Source organism: Artemia sp. Qi Xiang Cuo, chromosome 4 (genome assembly GCF_049724085.1).
Source record: "Artemia sp. Qi Xiang Cuo chromosome 4, ASM4972408v1, whole genome shotgun sequence".
Classification (NCBI taxonomy): Eukaryota; Metazoa; Arthropoda; class Branchiopoda; order Anostraca; family Artemiidae; genus Artemia; species Artemia sp. Qi Xiang Cuo.
This window is the reverse complement of record NC_142797.1, coordinates 37247149-37265344: the sequence shown is the minus strand read 5'-3', so window position 1 is coordinate 37265344 and position 18196 is coordinate 37247149. Positions and strand designations below refer to the sequence as shown.

Here is an 18196-nt window from a genome sequence, read left to right as displayed (position 1 = left end):
GGCTAATTCCGTGTTTTTAGAACCAGTAATAGTAAGTAAAACCACTAAAATTGTTAATGGCTTAAAAACTCGTCCTCATCTGGACCAGATTCTATCCCTACAAGATAGTTAAACCTTTTTTTCTTTCAATAGAATTGCCTCTAACAAAACTTGTTAATTTTTCATTTGAATGTGGTGTTTTTCCGGATGCTCTCAAGCGTGCTCGGATTATTGTTTTGTTTAAAGGTGGACCAAGAAATGATCTGGCTAATTTTCGACCAATTTCAATTTTATCAGTATTTAGTAAAAAAGTAAGTAAAATAAGTAGTAAAATATCTGAAAAGGCTATGGTTTCTTGTCTCCTTACTTTCTTAAAATCTAAAAAATTTCTTCATGATTTTCAATTTGGTTTCCGAATGAAGCACTCCACTGAACATGCCTGTATGACCCTTATGAATTTTATTCTTTCTGCGTTTGATTTCGGGATTGATTCCGGCTGCTGTATTCCTGGATATTTGTAAGGCTTTCGATTCCTTAACCCATGAAATTCTTCTATCAAAGATGTCTCATTTTGGCATAAGGGGAAATGTATTTTTTTGGTTCCAGTCTTATTTGAAGGATAGATTAATTTCTGTTGATCCATTTTTCCGGTCACCCTTCGCAAGTGAATTTTGGTCTCCCCCAGGGATCAGTTTTAAGGCCTGTGCTATTTTTGGTTTATGTAAATTATCTTTGTTATGTTGTAAAAAAGCAGAAACTTATTAATTGCTGTAGACTTTGTCGACCTAAGCCTTCCCTTGCCCATAGTGGCAATTATAGTTCGCCTTCTTCTAATGTCTTTGTTTGTTTTGCTGATGACAGCACACTTGGAACTTTGGGAAACTGCGAATTCGAGCTTCGATTGAATTTGGAAAATTTGTTTGAGAGGGTGATTTTGTGGCTTGGTGCTAATTACCTTACCCTAAATTTTTCTAAGCCCAGTTTTTTTATTTTTTCGCGTGTTTCTCATATTTATCCCCAGTTATCAGAAATTTAGCAGGCAAATGGAATAATTCATGGATCTAAAGATCGATATGTTTGTTTTTTGGGCATTCTTGTTGATGAAAACCTATCTTTCAAACGTCACATTGATTTTATTAAAATGAAGATATGCAGGAGTCTCGGTATTTTAAGGAAACTTAGACATGCTTTTCCTGGATCAATTTTGAAAATCCTTTTTTCACTGCTTGATCTAATCTTACGTTTCTTACTATCCAATTGTGTGTATGTCAACTTTTCCTTCACTGTTAGAACCGCTTTCTAAGTTGTACAATAAAGCTAGAAAACTCATTCAGGAGACTGATCGTTCATTAGTTATACCATTACTTGATCTTGAGTCACTATACATTCTTTCATGTGCATGTTTTACTTTTGCTCAGCTTCATGGTGACCTCCCCCGGCCCTTAAGTGTTCCGCTATCTTTTAGCTCTTAGCAAAATAATTATACTCTTCGCAATATGACAAATCATGTTCAAGTTCTATTTACTCCTTGCATAAGGTAAGATTTTAATCCTCTAATGGCGTGTCATATTGTTTGGAATAAGTTGCCTGAATCAGCTCGAGGTTGCCACTCATTCGGTTTATTTAAAAAAAAATTAAAAATTCTTTGGCTTCGTAGAAGTTATTTTTATTTTATTTTTTTTAGTCTATTCAATCTAATTAATTAATTTTTTTTCTTGAACTTTGACTGAACTTAGTTTATTTATTCTATTTTTTCTATAGTTTTCATTTTATGTATATTTTCTTTTCTTCTCCTTCTTATGTGAGTAAGTGATCATTTTAAATTTTCTCTTGTTTTTCATCTCTGAGTAAGCAACTCACTTGTCTTCCCCCTTTGTACAGGCCAATGAGCCTTTTGGGGAATAATAACATGTAATATTGTATGTGTAACTAATGAAGAATAAATCTTATCTTATCTGACTCATTGTCATAGGGATTTTTTAAATGAATTAGCATAAATGATTAAACGTTAATTAACTTCAATATAATTAACCCCTATTAATGTGCATCTGTTCCAATATAAAATCCCAAAGTAAAAGAAAGGTACATATTCCATAAATAGTGCTTTATTTCTAGCCATGTTGCTATTTTAGGATTTTTGAGATTATTAATTACAAATCTGAGCCTAATAGTGCAATATATACATCTAGAATCGATAAACATTTACTACATATTTCAAAAACTGTGGACATGTTACATCTTGTTGAAAATCAGTTTCGTGTAAGGAATCTGAATCTGTAGGGGTTGTAGGGCCAAAATTGGAGGCCTTAGACCTGCGTCCTTTCTCAAAACTCCCCCTCCCCTCATCGCCGACACCCCCTTATATTGACATTTTGTATTGCATATATAGATACTATTTGTACCGTTATTTATTTCTCAAATGGTGTTTGATTTCTACCAATATTGATGTTCAATGGTTTCAGAGCTTGTTGGTTCCGAAAGTGGGGCTAATATTGTAATTTAGATGTACAGTGTGGAAACACATTTGGATCACGTTTCGAAAATAGTAGTTGATACTCACCAAAGCTCGTATTCAAGGATTCCGAAAGTTGTTGGTTACAAATCTGAAGCTAATATCGCAATATAGAAGTCCAAGCAGTTTTTCGGCTACGTCTACCATGAATTCTGCCACCTCGACTACCACTAACACGTTTCTTCTATTAATTAAAAATGAATATTTTTATTATCAGTGAAAATTTATTAGCCAACATTGCTACTATTAATTGAGAATTGAAAACAGATGTTAAGTTAACAAAGCTTTCCCAGCAAATAGAAAACCTAAAATGATTGGAAATTAGCTTATTTAGAATATAAAAATTAAAACGCCTAAAATCTGTCTTATAAAACGATCAATAATTGCATCAATTTAGCTATATTATTAAACGAGCAATAATTGTATATGTATATATCTTTATATTTTTTTTTCGAAAACGGCACTATTCTTTCCTGAAAATTGGCATACCTCTATTTTCCGATGTGAAAAACAGATTTAGATAGGTCACGATATCGGGAAAATTCGTTTAAGGCCTTAAATTTTGAACACATTTTTCACATGAATGGCGTTACAAATACTTGGTTGAGATGCTAGTGAAGTGGCTCCGCCTCTTTGGATGATTTTTCCCACTTTTCGGAAAACCGAAACCAGAAGCCAGACACTGATAAAAGAATATACTATAATGTGAAATCTGCCATATGGCTATGTTTTCATTCTTACAGGTAGTGAAATATAATAGATAACACACTAAATTCGTTAGGGCCTTAATGTTGAAAAAAAGAAAAAACATTTTTCAAATGACAGATATTTGAAATAGTTATTTTCGAAAGCTGCACTTTAATATTTTCGGAAAATCAGCATACTACCGTTTTCAGGTGTGAAAGGCGATCTAGATAGATTGTGACTGTTGTGAGAAAATTCGTTTCCTCCTCCCAGCCCCCTTAATATTTTTCATAAATCGTCTTCTGACTGAAATTAGAAACCCCTTGAAGATCGAAAGCTTTGAATATAAGTTGAAGGAGTTTTAAAACGCAATGTGATTTTGACAAATAGGTTGATTCCAAGCTTTTAAAGACATTCCCGTTTGATAGCTGTAAAGGGAGTCTAGGATTCTTAATTGCTTTTGTTTTAAATGCTATGGATTGCGGCTAAGATAAGTGTTCGTTTCCCGGTATGGAAAAACGATCTAGATAAGTCACGGCTTTGAGAAAATTGATTTAGGGCCCTAATTTTAGAGGAAAAAATACTTCAATTGAATGACATCACAAATACCCTGACGTCTAGTACCCTAAGTGTTTTACTTTCTACACTGAGTAAACCAAAATGAAATTAAAGTTGTTTTGTGGAAAGAAAACGTCTTTTTTTTTTTTACCGAGCGAAGCTTGGTCCCCTAATACTATTTCTGTAAATGAAGAAATGAAACCTAAAAAGAACGGAAATAGCAATGAACATTGAAGCCAAACTTAAAGCGAGCGTGTTTGAATGTTTGATATAAGGAAGAAACATGTTTGATATAAAATATTTTTGACAATTAATTTAGTTTGAAATATGTAGTTTTCGGCACCATTTTCTTTCTTTGAATTAGTTTATTTCAATCGTATAGAAAAATCAGTTGGCTTAACAAAACTTTCAATTTTAAGTCATCTATTAGCTGAAGGGTAAAAAAATGACCCTTGAGCCTTTCGGGGATTTGATGGTAGCAACACCTGCCATCTTTGTGGTAATTATTATATGCCTCGTTTTTATAAGAATGCCCTTCTTCTTAAGAGTGCCCTAATTCTTGAGAAGATTTTAAAAATGTGAGCATAAAATTGTTGTATGTTCTGATGATTTAAAACTAAACTCCGCAACTTTTGAAATAAGTGTCGCCTCAAACAGTGCATTTGGATTCCCAAATATCCCAACTGTCAGTTGTACAAAAAGAAGTCAACATTAAGTTTAATACCTTCCATTATAATTCGAATTTCGCATTTACGGATGAAACAGAATTTACTGTTAAAGTCTCGTAAACAGTCCATTTTTCTCCTTTTTTTCAGCTAAGTATCTTCAGCCTAGTGACAGCTATATTTTGTGTTATATTTTTTTCTTGTTTCTATTGATTTGTTAGTGGATAGTTTAATGATATTAGATACCATTGAATTTTTTATTATGGTACTCCTTTTTCTTTCAGTCAATGTCAATGTAACATTTTTGTTATATGATATTAAACAAGAGTAAACTTTGTTTATAGGAAGAATCATTAGCCCAGTCGGATGAAGAGATTTTAGCTCAAGAAGCTGAATCTGTTTGTGAAGAAATTGTCAATCTTTCACGGAATTTAGAAGAGGACGAAGAACTAGAAATGGATGAAGCAAGCTCCAACAATAAACACATAAGTATGTATTATTAACATTTTCGGTCTAAACCCTTTGAATACTACTTTTTGAACTTATTTTTGACTAACTTAGTGAGACATATCTTAAAATCTTAAACGAATAAAAAGCTAATTAGCAAAATTAGGTTGACGACGAAGAATATATATATTTATGTATAATATATGCTACTGTGAATGTTCGAAATCTGGTTAGTTTCGACATTCACCGGGGAATGTCCGAATTTTTTTTTTCTCTGCTTGGATTCAGTTAACTGTGCGAACCAGCTTTTTCAGTCTTATGCAAGCTTTGATGGTAAAAGTTAAAGTTAGGTTAGGCTAAGTTAAATTAGGTTATTCATATCAGGAAAGGGTTAAAAACCTAACCTGTTACCATCAAACCTTGCATAAAACTAAAAATTCGACTAACAACGCTGACTAAATCCAAGGAAAAAAAAAATTATTCCCAAAATGTTGCGTGATTCTAATGAAAAACCCACCGTTAGATGTAGCATATCTGAGAACCATACCGTTTGTGTTTCAAGCTCCTATCTAAAAAACGTGGAAATTTAAATTTTTTGCCAGAAGGCGGATGCGGGTTTGTTTGTTTGTTTTTTTATTTTTTCCAGGGGTGATGGTATCGGACCAATGGTCCTAGAAGATCGTGAGAGGGTCTATGCGAAAGCTCTACTGCCCTTTTTAAGTGACCAAAAAGATTGTGTTACTGGAAAGTGCCATTTTCTGTCTTTTTGTGGCACCAAGCCATGATTTTGCCCTAAAGAGAACCAAGTTGCTATCGATTGAAAATTTTAAGATAGTCAATTGATTTAAAAGTATCAAAAAACAAAATATTGAGCTTTCCAGTTGTTGAGGAAGCAATGCTGCACGATGTCACTTTCTTTCCTGAAAAGTCACTTAGTATATACAAGATAAACGTTTAATATGGACATTTATCTTATTGCTTAGGGAGAAATTGATATTTTACCCCTCTTAATTATATGGAAAACTCTTGGTCTGTGCCTTTACTATTGGTGCTAGGGGTGGGGGGTATTGTCTCATTACGACAATCTTTTTCTTTGTAGCATAAAAATATTAAATTCACATGCCTACCGTCACAGAGGTGGTAAATGTGAGGTGAGGCATTCTGAGCCTCGCCATGAATCTTCTTGGGGGGGGGGGGGGGTGACCAGTGCTACTAGAAGGTTTATTTTCAGCCATTTAAATGATAATAATTATCTTCTCCTATTCATGTACAATCTATTTAAGCATGTGTATGCAATGTACTTACAATGTGATAGTTTGTCTCACTAATGTGGAGTGTAAGAAAATTCAACTGAGGAATATAGGAGAAAATTGTCCCCTGACATAAAATGTATGCTCCCCTCCCCCAACAGAATTTCCTGTGAAAGTTTTGCCTCGATCCTCCAGCCATGATATAAAATAAGCTAGATCTTTCAGAACTACGCATGAAACTTGTCATAATTTCAATAGAATCTTACTGTGTAATGAGACAAACATAGGATCGATTGACAGAAAATAGAGCTATGTTTGAATTAGCACCTCTGTTAACGCAATCTGCGCTCAAGTTGTAAAATTTTGACATCTTGTTGATATTTCTTGTCTTTTAAGGGAAAAAAAATGGTCCGTTGTTAGGTCCGTGTCGACGCAGAAAGTATAAATTCAAGCGGCAAATTTAAAATTAAAAGTATACTGATAATATTTGTTTTTTAGGTTACGGGTTCAAATCCTGTTACACTATCCACAAGCTCTGTGTTGGTGTAGTGAGTTTGAACTTTGTTTGGCAATACGAGACCAAGAGGTTGAACTCAGCTGTAGCAATACACCGTAGGCCTTAAGCTAGGTGCCCACAGAAAGCGAATTGATTTCGCAGACGAATTCGTGAGTTCGCATCCCGACAGCAAATTCGAGGGGTATGCCTCACAGAACACGAAATTTCAAATATGACTTCTAAAAGACAGAAACAAAAAATTTGTCGATTGTTACTAGACGTCGGAGAGATAAGCTGAAACGATCAAGAAAGTTTTGGGTGAGGCCACTTTGCCGAAGAAGGGTTGTTTCTAGAAGTTTATTGTATTTCGTCTTGCGAATATCCTTCGTGCGAATAAAATTCGACTCGGAGTTGAAAGGTGCGAACTGTGAATTTTGGACGTGCGAAGCTGAAAATATTCGCCTGACGACGATGAATTCGCCTAGCGTCAGCGAATTCGCTTTCTATGGGTACCTAGCTTTAGTAATCTAAAAGTGTTGTTCTCCAATGCATACATACTTTTTTTTTATATAAGAAAGATGGTTTGTTTGTATTTAAGAGGAACATAAAATTAATTAACTGATTCAATGCTTTAGTTGGTTAATTCAGCATTAAAGAGCATTAATTTACTACATCTGAAATTGCCGTGGAAAATAAAACGCGTTCAACGTTCTATTCTAAGTTAACATATGAAGCACTAAAGAGCAAAATGTCGACGCGATTTAGATTTCGTAATACTATCTCAAACGCTGCTTAGCTTCAGATCTCTGGCGTATGACCTCTCATGATTGGGATAGAATCGACGTTTAATCCAGGTGGAGAATTCCAACTATTCAATCATGTGCTTAAGGTATGTATGTTCCCTCTAAACCTAGCAAGTTTGTGGCAAGCCTGCAGTTGTAACTTGCATCAAAAGGACAAGATGTTTATATTCATTAGATTCAATGTACTTTCAGTTGAATTTTTATTTTATTTAGTACACACTAAAACCGATGGGAGGTAACAAACAACGAATAAGTGGTTTCTAACTGAATCTTTGTACATTTTCATTGAAGAATGAGTTTTCAGTAAAAGCGCATATCCAATATGGAGAGCAATCATTATTGTAAGGCTGTTTGAGAGAATTATACAGAAGTTTTAAAATAAAACTTAAGACATGTGCATTATTTTCCAGATTACCCCTATATTTCTTTGACAATTTCTTCCAAAGTTGTCTAATATGATTCTTCATTTACAGATGGTCAACAGGTAGGGCCCTAGAAACTTGAAAGCCTTTGTAATTCAGTAAAGTATTTTTTTCACTCGGGATGCATCTAGATCCTGGAAAGTACTACCAGCTGGGATTTTGAGAAGCTCGGGACAAGATGATTTGTCATCCAACCACTCTTTTTGCTTCAAAATTTGAAGTTTCTTTGCTAATTCCGTTTGATCAGGTTGAGGGCGGACCGTAGTATTAAGGTGAATAATTTCTTCTTGCTACTGTTGCCTTTTCACCTTTTTTGGTGGCTTATGTTGTAACAAACCCTCTTGGGTCTATTACTTATTATCCTCTTCAAGGTGTTAGCACACACAATTTGCAATAAAAATCCAAGAATAGAACCCCGTGGGCCGTGGAATACCAGTTATATACCATAGTACTGAAATCAAGTTTTGCATTGAATTGTAGCCAATGTTGAAGAAAAAAGTAATTTAGTCCTAAGTTCATGGAAGCTCAGCTAACGAATAAAAGCTGTTTTTCTTTCAGATACAAATTCGAATGTAAATCACAGAGAAAGTCCTCGTAAGCCTGAAGTGGATTCAAGGACGTTTAAAATACCCTCTAATAGAGCACCAAGGAAAAGTATTCTTCCATCTGAAGCGCATGCCATTATTGATGAAAGATCGAAGGTAAGATGGCTACTATAATTTTTGTATTATATTGTACGTAAGTTCCAGTTTTAAGTGTGTGTTTGAAAGCTATTTTTATCTTTAAAGAAAATAATTAGTTGAATGTTTCTCCTTTTTTCTGAACCAGAAGCTTCTGATAGATGTTTGTCACTACCTGCACGATAGCGCAGACTTAGTAGACAGTGTTACGATGCCTGCCCCAAGATTGGTCTGAAGGATCCTCGTGTAAAAATTGAAGAATACAGGCCTAAATTGTTTTGTGTTATCTCCCATCCACTGATGATCCTTTTGGCTGATGGTTCCCACGCCTGAACCTCCTTGCTCTCCCAACCTCGTTTTAATACTCTAACAGCCTTTCGAGTCAGAATTATAAGCCACAGCAAATTATAAGAAATAAACTTACATAAAAAGGGATAAGAAAAAAAAAATGATTAGAATAGGAAAAAGTAGATAAGATAAAGACAAAGCCAATAGGTGCTCATATAGGTTTGCAAACCTAAGCAAATCACTTGAATTGGCGCAGAAGAGCTGTCAAGCTTTATGCACAAAATGAAGCGCTCTCTCTTTAGTTTCACTTGGTAGCGGTCCTTAATAGAAAATAAAAGTAAAGGATAATATAATACATTTTCGCTGCGTATCAGGTTGGACATATCACAAACAAGCAACCCATTAAAATAAAAAAAAACTTAATTTCGATAATGTCCACATGATCTGTAAAAATAAATGTCTATTATGAAGAGAATATAGGCAGCCTATAAAAGAGGAGGCCTGAGTATATATGCATTCTGGATGGGTATATTCCTGTTTGCACGAGTAAAGACTCACACTTAATGTGAAAATACTACACAGTACTTTATTAATACATAAATTTTATTTAAGGAACAAATTACAGTATTAATGAATACTAAAAAATCTCCGAATTTTGATGTTCTTTGGTCACAACTGATGGAGCTCAAGAAGATAAATTGTGTATTTTGCTTCCTTTTTTAAACTGAACTACTAGGCATAATACTATTAATAACTCACTCTAGTACCAAGCCATCTGAAGCCGACACAGCTACGCACACTTTTTCCTCTTTCCCCATCTATTCAAAACCTTCCATCTCTACTTTTTCTTCTCTACTAGACTTAAAGCATTTTCACCACTATTCTTAAGTGCGTTTCTAATTTTCTTCCCTAAGACACCATCTTCTACATTGTCAACTTTTAGACTGTCTAATTTAATATTGAACTGTTCCTGGAAAGTTTCTCTTCAAATTTTTATCTTGGAATCTGCCTACATCATTAATTCCTGGACTGTAGTTACCCTTAATAAATTTGAGCTTTAGATTAACCCTAGAAGCTACTAGATGGTGAACAATACTTTTAACATCAATAACAGCACTCCTACAAACCCTAGTATCTTCTATTGATCCTTCTAGTCGTCGGTTTACAATAATATAATCGACATGGTTGGCCGTCTTACCATCATGGGAGTATAATGTTAACTGGGTTGTTTTATGACCAATGTATTGGTCATAACAAGATCGTCATAGCTACAAATTTGCAGCAGTCTATAACCGTTACTATTTTCTTTTTCTGCAACAAATTTACCTTGGCTAGGATACTATCTATCCCTATTTATACCAACCTTGGCATTAAAATCCCCTAACAAAAATACCATATTTCTACCTGTGATCCTGCCTATTTGTTCCCGTAGCTGCAAGCAAAATTCTTGGGGAAGATCCCATGTGGAAACTCGCGAAGGATAGCCATTTTCCTCAATGCATATCTGGTGGACAGGTTGTGATCTTTACCGAGGTTTTGCCTTCCTGATCTGGAGTACTTGGAGGATAATCTCTCCGAGTCACTTCGTATTTCACCCGAACCTTTGTCCAGTAACCCTATTTATAGCTGTTATTCTTCATGGGAATCGACAATTATTTCCGGCAAATTGTATTCAGTGGGACATGTACCCAAATTTCATTTTCAATTAGCATCAACGCATATTCTGCATTTGATTATCCCAGGGGAGGGAACCCAGAAAAAAGGCGATTCATGGTTCGCGAAAAATTTTACTTCATTTCCAGTACCCTTATCGTTTTCACAGCCTTTGTATTTTCGGCCTTAGATTATTTGAAATTATGCCAAGGGGCAATTCACTTTTTGATAGAGATGTGGGGTTGTTTCCACAGATGAAAATTAAGAGGCTAGCGCAGCTAAATCTTTCACGATGGCTGGCATCATCATATGGGCCAGAAACTGATTCTCTGCTCCTCTCAAATGTAAATTCGGGAGAGCGAGAAATTTTTTTGTTTTGAATTGTGCTGCGCACAATCATTACCTACGAATCTTGAAAATTTCAACTTTCAAAATGTAGTGCGGAGGCTATACGATTTAGACCATGGTGGTCCTACAGTAGGGACGTGTCGAGGACGACCGATGCAGAGCCAAGCGGTGGAAGAGAGAAGGCAAATGGATTTTGTAAAGTTGAAGTTAAGTGTTTATGTTTGTAAGGGTGGACCAAGATAGCGCATGGGAGGCCATTTATCTTACGGGGGGAGGTATTGGGGTTCCACCCCTGTTTCTTTTCCTTTCAGATAAATGACCTGTTTTCTTTTTCTTAATTACATTTGCTTATAGTATAATTTCAAAAGACAGGTTAAATTCCCGTTACTAAGCGATAGTGGTTTCGCAAGAGGGAAGTTTTGAACCAAGTTATTTGTATACTTCCTGGTTTGGGAGTAATTGAAAGATAAATCTAAGAGGATGAATTGGGTTTGAATGGGGAGGTAGCTGATTGGCTGGGCCAAGTGGAGGTCCACCCATACAAACAGTGCTGTAAAAATTATTATTATTTGTTAGTCTGCGTTTTGACCCCGATTGGGGAAGGATATTTGTATTGTTATATGTGACCCTTTTGGAAGAATACAAGTAAGGTATTTTCTACAAACTGTGTACTATTTTCCGTAACCCAGGCAGGGTAGGAATAGAGCTACGAGTTACCGTCATTATTATATTGACAGGGAGGTTTGTTGCCTCCAAGGAGAGAGTTAAGAGATTTTCTAGCCGTAACCCAAGGCGGGTACACTTGGCTTTAGAAAGTGGCCATTTGACCACTCGATCGCGTTATCATACCCTGGGACAGGGTATACTGTAAATAGGGTAGTACCAAACCCGATATTTGCAGAACCGTTGGGGTAAGATCGGGGATCTCACTACCATTTGGGCCGACAAGGGGTTCTCCCCTTTGAGTAAGTGGCATAGCAACCTTTTTGCGCCATTTTTGCATCACTAAGTGGCGACACCCGTACTTACACCCCAATAAGTGGGGCCAGCGGTAGCTAGCACTACGAACACACCTCATCCTTCCTGTCTGAGTAAATAAATCCTGTGTCACTGAATTTCATGTGTCCTACTCCCGATATATAAGTTTAATTCACTCCTAACAAGTCCAGTTCAAAACGTTTGAATTCTTTAGTCAAAGTGTAAATACAGTAGTTGTTTCTTAGCGTTGCAGCATTCCAAGTTACAATTTTCATGTTATGTAGATGATTCAAATTATTATGGCCTCAGAAAAATCAGTGGTCCGAAGCCAGTGCAGGAACTAATACATCTTCTCTAAGTGCTTAAGCCAGCTTAGAAGCGGACATACTTCCGGTATGAATCGAGGCCTTGTGCAGTCCTGGGCCCATCTTGGTCACAACATGGTTTTCCGCACTTGGCGATGCTCTTCTGTCAACAACATTAGAAATCCTGCACAAACAGCCTCAAGCCTATTACTTCCGACTCATTATTCATGCATGCGTACAAATATTGTTCTACTATGGAAAGGCAACCCATACTAGATAAATTAGCTAGAAAGAAGTCTTTCAGCCCAAAAAAGCCAACCAAAACAAAAAAATCTCTGAAAAATTATCCATCAATCAAAATCCAGTGAGCAGAAAATCAAATCCTATTTTTTATTGACTCTAGTCAAAAGATTGTTCTAGCCGAAGTCTAGCCGAAGATTGTTCTTTTCGGCCAACCATCTAGGGCTAAACGGAAAACAGGTCGTCCCCGTCTGGGGTGGGAGGACGTCATAAAGAAAAATTTAAAGGACAGGGGAACTTCGTGGGTGGGTGTAAAAAGGGAGGCTTTGAATAGATTGGGGTGGAGGAGGAGCGCGCGTAGCTGTATTGGCCTCAGGCGGCTTGGTGCTGCTGTGAGTTGTTAGTAGTAGTAGTAGTCAAAAGAACTCTTCAAGTAAATCACCTGTACCAAAAACAGTTCTAAAGCGATGTAAATATAAACTTTAGAAACATTTTATGTAGTAAGTCTGAAGTTCCAGATTTCACAGTGTCTGTTACTGTATTCAGGTGATTTTCCTTTTTCTAGATTACATTTTTGACGTAAATTGACTGCTATCTGTATCTGGCAAACACAAAAAGAAGTATTTTATAGGGCTGACGTATGGATGGCGGGAGGGCAAGGCGAAAAAAAATCTATAAAAAGACCAATTATATAAAACACAATGGACATAACATAGAATATCGTATTCGTCTCGAGATTTAGGGAGGAGTGCCCCCTCTTATATATATATTTATATATTTATATATATATATATATATATATATATATATATATATATATATATATATATATATATATATATATATATATATATATATATATATATATATATATATATATATATATATATATATATATATATATATTTATATTATATATATATATATATATATATATATATATATATATATATATATATATATATATATATATATATATATATATATATATATATATATATATATATATATATATTATATATATATATATATATATATATATATATATATATATATATATATATATATATATATATATATATATATATATATATATATATATATATATATATATATATATATATATATATATATATATATATATATATATATATATATATATATATATATGTGTGTGTGTGTGTGTGTGTGTGTGTGTGTGTGTGTGTGTGTGTGTGTGTGTGTGTGTGTGTGTGTGTGTGTGTGTGTGTGTGTGTGTGTGTGTGTGTGTGTGTGTGTGTGTGTGTGTGTGTGTGTGTGTGTGTGTGTGTGTGTGTGTGTGTGTGTGTGTGTGTGTGTGTGTGTGTGTGTGTGTGTGTGTGTGTGTGTGTGTGTGTGTGTGTGTGTGTATATATATATGTATGTATATATATATATATATATATATATATATATATATATATATATATATATATATGTATATATATATATATATATATATATATATATATATATATATATATATATATCTACATATATATATATATATATATATATATATATATATATATATATATATATATATATATATATATAAAATCCACAGTGGTCTCAGAATGCACAGTTGTCGAGTCTTGTAGTCGATCTAAATTCTGGTATACACTATGGAACGAGTGCGGGCGCCCTCGTCAAGGTGTCTGAATGATATCAGGCTATATACTAAGCGAGAAAGTTCGCTTAAGACCCTTGCTAAACACCGAACCGACTTAATGGACCAGAATTGCAAAGTGCTTGAAGGTGACCCAAATGCAGTCTGGAAGTATATTAAAAGAAAAGGAGTCCGAAATCTCGCAAAGAAGGAAATTTTATGAGTGAAAGTGATTGGAACAAATATTTCACCGACGAATTCTCACCGCCGAACAAGGCTCTCGAGGAAGAGTTCGAAAAAGAGCTCGAACTCCCTCCTAGCGTCAAATGAACGAAGTGTCGGGTTTGTTGTTGCTGTCTCTGGTATCCGTCATATGCTATCTATAACTGAAAAAGAAGTAGTCTCGAGGTGATGATAAAATTTGTGGAATGCATCTGGCTATTGGGGGTGACAGTGTGTTAAATCCCCTTGCTCTTATGTACCAGTTGATCTTTAACTGCGGTCTTGTTTCCGATGTTTTCTGTGTTGGCGTCGTTACACCAGTTCCCAAAAAAGGGAATGATCCTAGGAACTGTTCATCATACCGCCCCATAACTGTTGCGCTGGTATTCTGCAAACTCATGGAAATGCTTGTTTTTGGTGACCTAAGTGAAGCTTGTTATACTCCCGATTCGCAATTCGGGTTTAAGAGTGGTACTAGTCGCGAGCATGTTCATTCGTTGATAGCTAATCTTCTGCTCAGTGCTCATGATAATAATGATACACTTGTTCTAGCAAGCCACGATGTGCGTAGAGCATTCGACTCCGGTATCCACGCACATATACTTAGTTCTGCTTGTAAACGCGGAGTTGACCGTTCGGTTGTCGTTGTATGGAGGAGCATGTATAGGAGACTGTGAGGGAAGATTAAAGTCCCCACTCATCGCGGTATGGTGGTATCCATCGTAGTTATACCTGTCCGTAAAGGTATCTGGCAAGGCTCCATTACTTCCCCTTCTCTATACAACAACAGTATTATCGTCCCCCAAGACTCTGCCAAAACGTGCTGCATATATCTAAGCATAGACGTGTCTCTCATCAATTACGCTGATGATATACTTAACTTAAGTAGGTCCGTTTCAAAGGCTGAGAATAATTACAAAATATTGAGTGATGAATATGCTAAGATTGGGCTAGCTTTTAATGCTGCCAAAAAGTGAAGTAGTTGTTTTTCGTCGCAACGCGAAGATTCGACCCCGATTAGCGTGCTCCTAGGTGATACTGCGGTGAGCTCAAAGCCATCTCTCACTTACCTTGGACTGCCAATCGCTTCAGATCTGCGGTCTACTCGTGAAGCACTGGTTGAGCATTTTTCAGAAAAAGGCACGCAAAGCATACGGACTACTCTACCCTGCAAACGTATGTATAACCGCCATATACTCGGAAGGCTTTATTCCGTGTTCGTTATCCCGCATGTTCTGTCCCTCTCGCCGTTTTGGTCTCTTTTCACCGAATCAGATAAGCGCTCAGTCCGTCGGGTTTACTATAAGTATGCAAAATATCTGTTAAGTGTTGCGCCATGGGAGAGAAATTCAAGAGTTTCGAAAAATTACAGCGTTGCGGACCCGACTACTGCAGCTACTGAGCGAATCGCCCGATTTCGGCGTTCGCTCAATCCTGATCATGATATGTACCGAGTTATCGTAGGCTAGTTTGATTACGAGTTTAGTATGCTGTATATAGATTGTTATTGAAGTCTTGTTGTTTCTCTTATTGCGTTTTCTTTTTTCTCTTTTTTTTTCTTTTTTCATTACTCCGTTGTGTAACCTTGTGTTATTTATGATGGGAAATAAAAACCATTCATTCATTCATATATATATATATATATATATATATATATATATATATATATATATATATATATATATATATATATATATATATATATATATATATATATATATATATATATATATATATATATATATATGTGTGTGTGTGTGTGTGTGTGTGTGTGTGTGTGTATATATTTTATGAATATACGCTACAGTTTTTCGTTTTACTATTTTAGGAAAGTTTTGAAGAAATGAAAAAGCTACAAGAAGCCACTGCTAGCGAAGAATTCATAGCTGGGAGTGCAGACATATTCAGTGACCCTGCTGATTTGGACTACCTGTCCGAAAAGGGTGGTAGAAAAAGGACAATTGCCAAAAATTCGTTATACACAAAATTTGATCCCATTGTTTCCATGTCAAGTCGAACTGGCCCAGATGGTACTGACAATCCATCAGATTCACAACCGAGTTTGGTATTGTTTAGTCCTAACAAGGTAATTATATTTCTGTTTTTTTTTTTTTTTTTTTTTTTTTTTTTTTTTTTTTTTTTTTTTTTTTTTTTTGAAGTTATCGAAAACATAAAGCAGGTGACTCAATTTTGATCATTTCAACTTACACTACTGCTTGGATTTCAGCATAGTATGAAATATACTACTACTAGCCTTTGTACAGACTTACTACTTGCCCACGTAAAAGACCCAGCAACTGAACCGTCGATTTGCCGTCCTATGCTCCAGTGGCGTCCCTTGTGGGAAATTCCCCCATGGACACCTAAAAATTGAGCAGCCACAGAGGAAGTACCAAATAGGTACCTCAGAATTTCGGTCAGATGTCCCAGTAAAATATATCAAAAACAAAGAGTGAAATATACCAGATATCAAAAACAGTTTTAAGACAGGGGCTCGTTGGTTTCCAATCACTTTCGACGCATAAAAAATGACTAAAACTCTCAGACATGATTGAATGAGTATCCTCCGAAATTTCTACGACCACGAGGGGGAGGTTGGGGATGAGGAAGAGGCAGCTCCTATACGAGCTCAATTCTGCTAATTTTGGGGTTTTTGTTGCTCTTTACTTTCATGATATCCGCGTAGACCAGAAATATTCTCAGAAACCAAGAGAAATTAAATATCAATTTCTTACTCCACATCCCCCTCGCCCCTTCTTTAGAACTAAACTGAAGGCTCAATTAGAGCTACGATGTTTCGGTATTAAAATGCACCCTTCGATGCACCCCCCCCCTCCTCTAAAGTTTATACTACCACCCTTCGCATAAATTCTTATATCTTAAAGGGCAACTTGCATATCTCCTTGCCCCGTATACAGTTCTTGCCCCGTGGTCTGGAAGGGAGTTGTCAAACCTGGAGGAGTGACTGTGGACTATTTTGGATAAAATACCTATCTCAAAATTTTATCGGATGTGTTTGGGGAAAGTAGGAGGTAATAATCCTGGGGGAATTTTCAGGGGCTGGGGCAACTATTCCCGCTCCAACAATGGCTCTGGAGGATTGTAATTTTTTTTTATCTTTCGAGTGGAAGTGCTAGATGTTGTTACGTTTTTTCTTTTCTTCTTTTTCTTTTCTTTCTGTCTTTCATTTTCTATAATCATAAAATAGAAGTTGGCTATCTAATTAGGCTAGTTTGAAGAGTCTCCGAGCAGTCTTAATATCTTGCAAAATGAATCTACTGCATGAATAATTTTTTTTTCCTTTTTTTTTAGGGTCATGGGATCCAAAATTATCTTGTAAACGCAGTCATAAGATATTTCAGCTTAAGATTAAAATATTAAGATTAAGATTAAGTAATAATGAATTACTGGGTCGACCTAACTGCGATAATGGACTATCTAAAGTGAATAAGGTTTCATACAATGTTTTCCTCTTAATTTAGGTCTGAAACATGACGAAAGATGACAATAAGGCTCTTTTTTCATAATTTCCACTTCTGCCTTGTCATCATATTACGTACCTTCTAGTGGCTCAATGGGCGGGTGGCTGGGAGATTGAACTTCACTCCCTGGATTCTTTGCCCTCGACCCTCTTCCCCTATAGAATTTGAAAAATCCCCTTTTTCTGGGGGGGGGGGGGAGGGGGCTATTTTCAATGAAAAATTCCCCTTTTTATTTTCATTGAAAATATTTCCCCATCTCGATATTGAAAAATAGATTCCCTCCTCAAATTTCCGTGAATTTCCGTGCCAGTGATATCGTCGTGCTCAAAAGGAAAGAGCATATTTTACAACTTTTAATCGAAAATTAAGTTTTTGGTAAATTTTTTTTCAGAAAGCTGAAATTTTCACAAAAGTCATGTAAATTCTATTTCTGATATATTCTAAAATTATAAAGATGTCTTTTTGTTCGGTAACGACGATGTAACCTTTAGTCATCCACCCACAAGCCACCACCCACACCGTTTCCCCCCAAACGCATTTGATCAAATTTTTGAGAT

General features: G+C 35.7%; 1 protein-coding gene across 1 annotated transcript in view; it reads left to right on the top strand.

Annotated features, from left to right (window-relative positions):
* LOC148953080 (uncharacterized) overlaps positions 1 to 18196 on the top strand; it is a 192638-nt gene that overhangs the window by 160931 nt on the left and 13511 nt on the right. Inside the window, exons 10-12 of the mRNA XM_089087860.1 lie at positions 4743 to 4887; positions 8375 to 8517; positions 15986 to 16243. Coding sequence (XP_088943986.1) covers positions 4743 to 4887; positions 8375 to 8517; positions 15986 to 16243 — 546 coding nt within the window. The remainder of the gene's footprint in view (positions 1 to 4742; positions 4888 to 8374; positions 8518 to 15985; positions 16244 to 18196) is intronic.